This window comes from Oryx dammah, unplaced genomic scaffold (assembly GCF_014754425.2).
Source record: "Oryx dammah isolate SB20612 unplaced genomic scaffold, SCBI_Odam_1.1 HiC_scaffold_13, whole genome shotgun sequence".
Taxonomy (NCBI): Eukaryota; Metazoa; Chordata; class Mammalia; order Artiodactyla; family Bovidae; genus Oryx; species Oryx dammah.
Window position 1 is genome coordinate 14,435,636 of NW_024070197.1, and position 9,755 is coordinate 14,445,390.

Here is a 9,755-nt window from a genome sequence, read left to right on the forward strand (position 1 = left end):
CCTTTGGTAAGGCCTCTGCCTAACACTCACGCTGTGACTTTGCCTTCCTAAGCAGAACATTTGCTCTTGGACTGGAGTTTTCCTCTGGGACAGAGCTACCCTCCCTCCAACCCCTGTCACTGCTATGTAGATGTCCCTGTACAGATGCCCCATGGCGTGTGTTCCTCCTTCCTCCATGTCAGCCCCTTGCCTGGCACCTCTCCCTAGTATCCACACACCTGAATGCAAGAGGCTCATAGTGAAGTGAGAGAAAGCCTGGACACGGGAGGCTAGGGACCTGGATTCTAGCCTGTGTGTGGCCACTCACATCCTAGGGACTTCAGGAGAAATTTTACCAAGGGCCTACAGCACTCCAGCACTGTGCTCGGTACTTGGCATGAGTTTTTATTTGATTTTTTAATTTATTTGGCGGCGCTGGGTCCTAGCTGTAGCATGCGGGATCTTTAGCTGTGGCATGCGGGATCTAGTTCCCCAACCGGGGATCAAACATGGGCCCCCTACACTGGACGTGCGGAGTCTTGGCCATTGGACCACCAGGGAAGTCCCAGGAAGGCCTCGCTCTTAAGATGACGTGAGCAGCAGTGAAGGAATCAGCCATAAGGACATCCGAGGAAAGAACTCTGAGTTGTGGGAACAGCCAGAGCAAAGATCCTAACGTGGGAGCGTGGCTAACATTTCAGAGAAACAACGAAGAGCCTCCTGTGGAAGAAAGAGAATAAAGAGGGAAGGTCACAGCGGGGAAAAGAGGCAGATTGTGCAGGTCCTTGAGTTGCTGTGAGGATGCTGTTTCTTTCTTTCTTTTTTTTTTTTTTTAATACTTATTTTTATCTGTGTCATATCTTAGCTGTGTCTTGTTGTGGCTCACAGGCTTATTGCTCTCTAGCATGTGTGATCTTAGTTCCCCGACCAATGCTTGAACTCATTTCCCTTGCATTGGAAGGCAGATTCTTAACCACTGGACCACCAGGGAAATCCCCAAACTCTGGCTTTTTCCTCCATGCAGGAGGTGCCATCAGAGGGTTCTGAGCCCAGGAGACATGTGATCTACTTCCACACATGTCCACAGGGCTCCTCTGTGGGGGAGAAACTAAAAACAGGCTGGAGGTAAGGCAGGAAGCTCAGTGGGGGAGCCACTGTGATTGGAACAAGTCTTGCAGTAGAGTGGGGAGAAGGGAAACTCTGGATATGTTCTGAAAGTAGAACCACCAGAATTTGTGGGGGCAAGAGGCTCAGAAAGGCTTATTAATTTACTAAGATAACACAGCTAGGAAGTGGCAAGAGTCACTGGACAGGTCTGTCTGGTGTTGAAACCTGAACAGTTTCTAATCTGCTAGTTGCTTTTGCAATAAAGAAGGTGGATTGAATCAGATGATCCTTGAGTGTTCCTTTCAGCCCTAGAGTTTTAAACCTGACAGTTCTGTGCTTTGAAGACAGAGCCCTCAAATCTGTTAGCACTGTATGTAGACCAAGAGTCCACAGGCAATGACTGAGCAAGGGGACTCTTCTAAATTTGTTCTTTGAAGGGTTAGTGCCTGCATGGTTCCCAGACAGCCTTTCTGGGTGTGCTTCTTTTCAGGCTCCGGTCAGAGCTTTAGGTTGGCAGCTAAGGAGTTAGTGGTTTTACTTTGTTAGCGAGGACTCCCTGACTTAGTGAGGGTAGAGACTTGCCAACGACGTACACTGCAGATGCAGGTCAAGCATCTGCCCCTGGAACTCCCTCCACACCTAGGCATCTCCCCTGTGTCCCCGCCTCCCTCATCGAACCTCCTTCTCCACCCAGATTCCTTCCCTGGGAGAAAAAGGATGTAGGCGGAGTTGGTTTTCAGGTTTTTATTGTGGTCGCATTTTTGGTGAGGGATGGGGTGGAGGGGCAGGCCCTCCCAGGAGAGGGCAGAGGAGGGCAGGCGTCACGGGGGGCGGGGAAGGAGAAGGGTGGGGGCGGGGAGGAAGGAGAAGGGGGGGGAAACTTTACTCTCGGATCTTCAGTTCCCGCGCCATCTGACAGAGGGCGCAGGGCAAACAAAAGGTGAGGGCCGCCCAGTCCTTCCCGACGGAGCCCTGGAGGGTGGGAGAGAGAGGTTAGCAGCCCTGACCCGGCACCCGAGGAGGCCAGTCCCCCAGCCCTCGGCTCCCACGGGTCCCGGGCGCGCACGCACCTGGATACGGTAGCGCTCGCGCATGCCGGTGCGCAGGGAATGCAGGCCTCCGGGCAGGTAGGGCGTGCAGCAGCACTCGCCGAAGTCGTCGGAGATGCGGCAGGCGAGGCACAGGGGGGCGAAGGTGCCGCACAGACCTGGAGCGCACGCAGGGCGCTAAGGGCGGGGCCCACCGGCTGCCTCCGGGCGGCTCCGCCTCGGGGAGGGGCGAGGCGGGGGTCCGCGGGGCGCCGGGTGAGGGTCCCAGAGGCTACCGAGTGTTGGAAGAAGTGAAAGTCCCAGAGGAAATTAGGGGCCCGAAGAGTAAGGGTTTCTAGAGCGGGAAAGGGGGTTTAAAGAAGGAGTTGGAGCCACAAGGAAAACAGTCGAGGGTGCAACGGGGACGAGGAGGGTCCCCGTGAGGGTTGGAAGGTGTGGTGAAGCCAGGATCCTAGGGAGTATCGGGCGTCGGAGAAAGCGGGATCGTTAGAGACCGGGAATTCAAGGCCCACGGAAGGGACCGGGGAGTAGGGTGAGGAGGGCGAGGAGGGTGACCCTCCTTCCCCTCCCGCTCCTTCCCGGGTCTGGAGAAGGAGCGACAGGGCACTCACAGACGGGCATGTCGTTGCAGCAGTCCGTGAGGCCGGTGTGCCAGTCACTGAGCTGGGTCTGGTAGCAGGTGCTGGCGCTTTGGGGCTGACTGGTCACTGGGTAGGACATGGCTGCAGAGGGAGGCGGCGGGGGTCAGCGGGCAGCCTCGCAGCACCTCCCCGGCCCTGGCACCTCTGCCGCCCCTCCCTCTGCCGGGCAGTCCGGGCAAGGCCACCAGGCCGCCCACCGAGGGGACACCACTGCGTCTTCCCAGTCCCTGCCGCCACTTCTGGGCATCGCCACCCCCGTTCTGTCCCCGGAGTTGCTGCCTCCTGCATGTCTGGTTCAGCTGGGGGTAAGGGGGGCGTCCTGCAGGTCTAGGGGAGGTTGGCGCCACAAGTGGGCGGGGCCGAGACGTGCCGCCGCCTCCTCCAGGTCTGGGCTTGGGGTGCTGGGTTCCCGCGTTTCAGGGCTTCTGGGGTGCAAGCAGGCGCCGTCTGTCTTCGAAGCCAGAGTGCCCAGGGGAAGGAAGTGGCCATGTTCCAGGGACTGGAAGGTTTGAGGGTCCATCCAGCGATCCCACCTTTGCCTTTCACGTTGTCGTGCATCTCAAACTGCATCTTGCTGGCTCTGAGGAGGTGGCGTTGGGGATGGCAGAGGTGGCGGCGGTGACAGCGTCAGAGTCTGCCCAGGGGGTGCTGGATACTGAGGGAGGTCAGGGCAAGGGGTGGGGCACTGGGGGCTGAGTTCTCAGGGGTAAGGATGCTGGGGAGAAAGAGGCCAAGTCAGCTTGCCTGCTAGCAAAGAATGGGACAGGGATGTATGGGGTTGGGGGCGAGAAACTCGCCCATCTCTGTACAGCTGCCCGACAGACCCCAGAGGACCCTCTTATACCAGAGGCAGTGCTGGAGAGAACGACCAGGAGACTGCAGAGTCAGAGACAAGGGCAGAGAGAGATCAGAGCTGGGTGCCTATAGAGATGCTGCCAGTAGCACTCACACCTGCCCAGTACCTTTTTTTCCTGCAAGCCCATTTCACAGACAGAACACTGAGGCTCAGGGAGCTGAAGAAAAACACCTCATACCTGATGGTGCAGCCAAGAGGGTTAACAGAGGGGGAATCAGGCCCCAGAACTTCCAAATTCAACCCAGTCTCAACAGGTTGAGAAGAGGGGCGGTCACAGGGGGCATGAGGAAGACAGGGATGTCCAGAGAGGTAAGCAGCCAGAGGAATGTAAGGAGACAGATGTGGAGTCAGTTGGAGGAAGAACAGAGCAGAGGTGCCAGCCTCTGAGCAGAGAGCTGTGCAGGGCGGATGCCCCTACCTGCAGGACTGCTGCGCAATGGTGGAGACAGAGGTATGGGTGACGCCTGGGCGCTGAGTGGCTTATAAATGGGCGGGCTGTGTGATGCTGGGCGGGGCTCTGACAAAGATGCCCAGGGAGCCAAGCCGGTCTGGCTGACCCTCTTCTCCCCACTGGGACTTCCCCTCCCTCCCTCTCCATCCCTCATCCCACTTCTGCTCAGCCTCAGAGGCCCTAGGAAATAGTGGGGGAGGGGGGCCAAGGGTGAGGAGCTGGGAGTAGAGGTCTAAAGCCAAGGAAGGCAGCAGAAAGAGAAATGGAGACAGAGGGCAGAGGGGGAGGTGCACGGGGCACAGCTGTCCAGAGACCAAAGAGAGGGAAAGACAGAGAGACGGAGAGGGACTGGGAGGCAGAGGAGGAGAGGACCAGAGGGAAGAGAGAGAGACAAGGAGATTCAGAGAGATGGAGAGAGACAAGAAGACAGAGAGAGATGCTGAGACAGTGGGGCACAGACATCTGGGGAGAAATAACAAGAAATGAGGAGCCAGAGATTCAGAAAAGAGAAAACAAGTCAGGTGAGTGGGGGTGCCAGCCACTGGCTGACCCACAACCCACAGCTTCGGGGGAAGGGAAAGGGCGAGAAGAGAAAGGCCGGTCGGTGCTCCCACCACCCTTAGTGAGGCCCCAGCTTCCCTGGGAGTGGGGGCTTCGGGTCCTCCCATTCAGGCCCACCAGGCACATGGAGGGGGGCAGTGTGTTTGGGGGGGGTGACCCATGCTGGAACCAAAGTAAATAAACACGCCTCACCCAACTCCAACTTGGGAAGGGAGGATGCTGGGAACTGAGAAACCTGTGGTTCCTGAAGGAGGAAGATGTGGTCCAGGATGCTTGAGTCCAAACAGAGCAGAGCACTGGGAGCCGGGACTCCCGGGTTTGAGGGCAGAGGGGCCTGGGAGTCCAGATTCTCAGACCTAAGCTAGACTGTGTCCCTGAGTCAGGTAGGGGTCCTGGGATACCCAGACTGATGGCTTCCTGGGAAATGAAAAAGCTGGGGGCCTGGATGCCTGAGTCACCCAGAAGTCTCCCCTCAACAGGTCTGGTGGGGTTGGAGGTGACTCAGTGAAGGAAGCGGCATTAGAGCCGGGTGGATGAGGTTCCCAGCACAGGTGTCACTCCAAAAATGTAGGAGGCACTGGAAAATCGGGGTGTTAGCTGCAGAGGGAGTGGTGTCATCACCATGCTGGCTATCACCTTACTGATCTGGGGTCCCGCTTTCCCCCAAGCCTTGGTCTCCTGGCACCACCCCAAAGTGGCTTGCTGTCCTTGTCCCAGACCTGAGGGCGGCACCCAGCCTCTTGCCTGTTGTCTCCATCACTTGGTCCTGGAGCCTGAATGTCTGGGAAACATCTCCCTGCTCTGTACCCCATCTCTGCATTATTGTCTTTCTGGCTCTGAATCTCTCCTTTCTTTCTTTCTTTCCCCATCTCTGCAGATCTGTCTCCTAGTTTCCTCTGGTTCTCTGTCTCCTCATCTCTGAGGCCCTCCTCTCAAGCTCTGTGTCTCAGTGCCCTTATCCGGGAGTCTCTGCGCCCCGTCTTGGCATCTCTCCCCACCCTGAGGCCTGCTCCTTGGAGATAGCCACAGGGCCCCCTCCCCCAGCAGACCAGACCATGGGCTGCAGGTGACTCAGTCAGGGTCAGATTCTAGGGCTCCCAAGATGACAACCTGAGTTGTCCTCAAATTTCCTCTTCCAACTCTGACACAGCCCATGGGCCCCAATTAGATACAGCGACTCATGTAGATGAGGAAATCAGGACTGGAGAAGCTGTGAGGTGGCCTGCTCCGGGGTGAGGAGGAGGGCAGAGGGCAGGACAAGGAGAGCTGGAGGCTGAGGGGTGACCACGGCAGAGTCTCTGGGCACCTGGCCTACATCCCCCTCAAATGAGGTTGCCAGAGAAAATACCAGATGTCCAGTTAAATTAGAATTTCAGATAAACAATACTTTTTTACTGTAAGTATGTCCCATATGGGGCTTGCCGGGTGGCTCAGCGGTAAAACATCTGCTTACCAGGGTTTGGTCCCTGGGTTGGGAAGATCCCCTGGAGAAGGAAATGGCAATCCACTCCAGTATTCTTGCCTGGGAAATCCCATGGACAGAGGACCCTGGTGGGCTACAGTCCATGGGGTTGCAAAGAATCGGACACGACTGAGCGCCTAAACAGTAACAGCAGCAGTGTCCCATATGTTGGAGGGAATACACTTACTCTTAAAAAAGTATTGGGTTGGCCAACAAGCTTGTTCAAGCTTTTCTATACCATCTCTGTACCATCTTCTCTACCATCTCTGTACCATCTTCTCTACCATCTCTGTACCATTTATGAAAAAACCCAATTGAACTTTCAGGCCAACCGAATATTTGCTGTTTACCTGAAATTCCAATTTAACTTGGTGTCCAGTATTTTTATTTGCTAAATCTGGAAACTCACTTTCAAAGAAGGGAATCCATAAAGAAGGCAATCCACTCCAGTATTCTTGCCTGGAAAATTCCATGGACAGAAGAGCCTGGCACACTGCAGTCCATGGAGTCACACAACTGAGCATGCATGCGTGAGGGGAGAGGAGGGAGATGGGTTGGTAGCAAAAAAACAGAACGAAAATAAAGCGGGGGGCCGGGGGCCAGTGAAGATCCAAGGGTCTGTGCCCTTCTTTCCTGAGAACACAGGAATCCCTCCTCAGAGTTCCCTCCTCGCCTCCCTTAGAACCCAGTCCCTACTCCAGAATCCAGGCTCCCAGCCTCTTTCTCCCCAGAATTCAAGTGTCCAGGCCAGGTCAGGGTCCAGTTGCCCAACATGGGTTTCACAAGGAGGGTGGTGCCATCCATGACCCTGGTGGAACCAGTCTGGCTGAGCAGACAAGTGAGGTGGCCCCCATCCCATCCTGAGCCTGCTGCTTCCTCGAGGGCCAGCCCAGTGGGGCTGGGAGCGGAACAGGACCGACTCAGGGCGCTCTGGGTGCGTCAGAGTCTGGGTTTGGGTGTGTTGTATCTCTGCTGTGTGGTGTGTGTGCCTCTCTGGGTGCTGTTGCTTCTGTGTGGGGGTTGTCACGATGTGTCTCTCTCTGAGCGTTCCTGTGTCCTGGGGTGTGACACGTGAGAAGGTCTTTTCTATTTATGTGTCTGTATTGCCCTCCTGTGATCCTGCCTCCTCTGCACCTGTGTTTGGGTGCAGTCTCAGTTGTCAAGTTTCTGTAATTCTGACTAGGTTAAGGCAGGAATTATTATTTTGTAGCACTTTATTTATTTTTTTTCAGCTGTGCTCCGTCTCCGTGGCTGCGCGGTCTTTTCTCTAGTTGTGGCGAGCGGGAGCTAATCTCTAGCTGCGGGGTGTGGACTGCTTATTTCGGTGGCTTCTCTTGCTGCAGAGCACAGGCTCTAGGGCGTGTGGGTTTCAGAACTTGTGGTTCCCAGGTTCTAGAGCACAGGCTCAGGAGTTGTGGCACATGCGCTTAGTTGCTCTGTAGCATGTGGGGTCTTCCTGGATCAGAAATTGAACCCATGTCCCCTGCAATGGCAGGTGGATTCTTTACCACTGAGCCACCAGGGAAGCCTAGGAATTAGTTTTTGAGTGGTAGCTTTGTATTCTGGACTCTATAGCCAGAAAACCTTAGTTCAAATCTTGATGGCCTCTGAATGGTTGTGAAACTGGGCAAACCACTCAACTTCCCTGGACCTCAGTTTTCCCATCTACAAAATGGGTTTTTGCCAATAGAGTTGCTGAGAGGATTAAATGAGTTAATTGATGTAAAGAAACTGCACCTGGCCCATAGGAAACATTTTGTGTTTATGAGGATAGTGGGGATGATGTTCTAGTTGCTGGTGATGCAATAGTGAATAAAACCAAGTCTTTGCTCATGGTCCTAGTAGGGATTGGATGAATGGCCTGTCTGTGGCTGGGCATATAACCACACAACTGGGGTGTCTCTTTTGCATGTGAAATGGGATATTTCTGTGTGGTGTCAGAGCAAGTGATTTCATGATTGTGCGCCCCTGTGTGTGTGTTTGTAGGTAACTTCACGTGCTGTGTGTGGGTTCTCTGCTTGTGTGGGTATAAATGCATGATCACACCAAGCAGGTATTGGAGGACACATGTTTGTTCTGATCTTGTGTTCCTGACTCTGAGGTGCCAGGGATGTGCCTGTATTTGGGGTCTTGAGAACTCCTCTTTCCATCATATTTTAAAAAATTGTATTTATTTTAAAGTTTATTTTTGACTGTTCTGAGTCTTTGTTGTCTTGAGGGTTTTCTCTAGTTGCAGAGTGCGGGCTTCTCTTGTGGAGCACAGGCTCCAGGGCTCTCAGGCTTCAGTGGTTGTGGTGTGTGGCTCAGGAGTTGCAGCTCCCAGGCTCTAGAGTGCAGGCTCAGTAGTTGTAGTGCCCGGGGTCAGCTGCCCCGCCACATGTGGAATCTTCTTGCACCAGGGATCAAACCCATGGCTCAGGGTAAAGAATCTGTCTGCCACTGCAGCTGGCTGTAGTTTCTCCCTAATGGGAATGGTGGGCCCAGCGGCTTTAGGAGAAACACCAGGGTCAAAGGGAAGATGAGAGGAGACAGGTGAGGCCTGGGCGGGAATGAGAAAGAACATGATGGGAAAGCAGGGAGAGATGGCGGATGGGGAACAGAGGAAGAGCTGCCCAAAGAGATGTGGATGTTTGTCCATCCATTCCATAAGCATTTGGTGAGCCCTTGCAATGTGCCAGGACCTCTGGCAGGCATTGGTTCAAGGCTTGGGGAAAAGTAGAGAGACCCAGAGGGATGAATACCCACCAGGAAAGCTTTTGGTGCCCCAGGGTGGCCCACCTGTGTCCAGAGTGGGCCTCCGTGACAGTTCTGGGTGATGGGGATCCAGCGATGGGGAGGGACAGGGAGGGACCTGCCCTTCTCCAATCCTCCCTGAGGCTGATCTGGGCAGATCAAAGAACACAGGCCAGTGGGGGCCAGGGGGCCGGGGGAGGGGCAGGGTTCTCCCAGATCAGGGACATCCCAGGAATCATTTCTGTCATCTCCTAATAGGATAATGACACCCGACACACCCATACTGTGCTAATCAGTATTTTCGACCCCAATCAGGCCCAACACCCATAGTGAGAGGCAAGGAGGAAACACCTGGGAGTCACCTCCCTCACCCTTCCTCCTCCAGACCCCAGGAGTCCCAGGCCCCAACCCCCCACCCCCACCCCCTGGGAGTCCCACTCTCAGTCTCTCTTTTTTTTTCACTGTGTACTTTTCCCTCTCTCTCTGGGCCCCTCATTATCCGTCTCCATGTGTGTTTTGTCTCTCCTGTCTCTTTACATCTGGATCTTGATTCTCATTGGGCCTCAATTTCCTCACCTGTCAAGTGGGAATAATAATCCAATCACTTAGAGCTGTTAAGAGGAAGACATGAGATAATTATGTAAAATGTTTAGCACAGAACCTGGGCCACAGTAAATTCCATACAAGTGAGCTCTATTGCAGTTATTGTTTTCAGTATTTTAATCTCTCAGTTGGTATCTATGCTTTTCTCTTGGTTTCCACATGAGTCTCAAGTCTCCTCCTGTTCTGGATTCTTTCTGCACACAGCCCCCGCCCCTGGCTTCCCTTTCAAGGATGAAGTAAAGGGCAGTATCGAGGCCAAAGCTTCCCCTAAGCCTTTTTCCTATTCATCTTTAGTCTAAGCCCCACCTCAGGA

At 54.5% G+C, this 9,755-nt stretch overlaps 1 protein-coding gene across 4 annotated transcripts; it reads right to left on the reverse strand.

The window, feature by feature from the left end:
* Positions 1-1,815: 1,815 nt before the first annotated feature.
* CNFN (cornifelin) lies at positions 1,816-4,143 on the reverse strand. Of its 4 annotated transcripts, none has more exons than XM_040252851.1 (5): positions 4,051-4,109; positions 3,310-3,491; positions 2,747-2,857; positions 2,157-2,293; positions 1,816-2,058 (listed from the first exon to the last, which is right to left on the reverse strand). In XM_040252851.1, the coding sequence occupies exons 2-5, from the start codon at positions 3,344-3,346 to the stop codon at positions 1,969-1,971; spliced, it is 375 nt and encodes a 124-aa protein (XP_040108785.1). In that variant the 5' UTR covers positions 3,347-3,491; positions 4,051-4,109; the 3' UTR covers positions 1,816-1,968. The 4 variants fall into 4 exon arrangements, with proteins under 4 accessions (XP_040108785.1, XP_040108787.1, XP_040108786.1 ...); XM_040252853.1 differs by having other exon boundaries at positions 3,310-3,523; positions 4,051-4,097; XM_040252852.1 differs by having other exon boundaries at positions 3,310-3,520; positions 4,051-4,092.
* Between the last annotated feature and the right edge of the window lie 5,612 nt (positions 4,144-9,755).

Bases quoted from the DNA above. Each gene is read 5' to 3' on its own strand.
- CNFN (XM_040252851.1), bottom strand. From the start codon at position 3,346: ATGCAGTTTGAGATGCACGACAACGTGAAAGGCAAAG. The intron at 2,294-2,746 runs GTGAGTGCCCTG...CGTGCGCTCCAG, and splicing joins CTGCAACGACATGCCCGTCT to GTCTGTGCGGCACCTTCGCC. The intron at 2,059-2,156 runs GTGCGTGCGCGC...CCCACCCTCCAG, and splicing joins GCGAGCGCTACCGTATCCAG to GGCTCCGTCGGGAAGGACTG.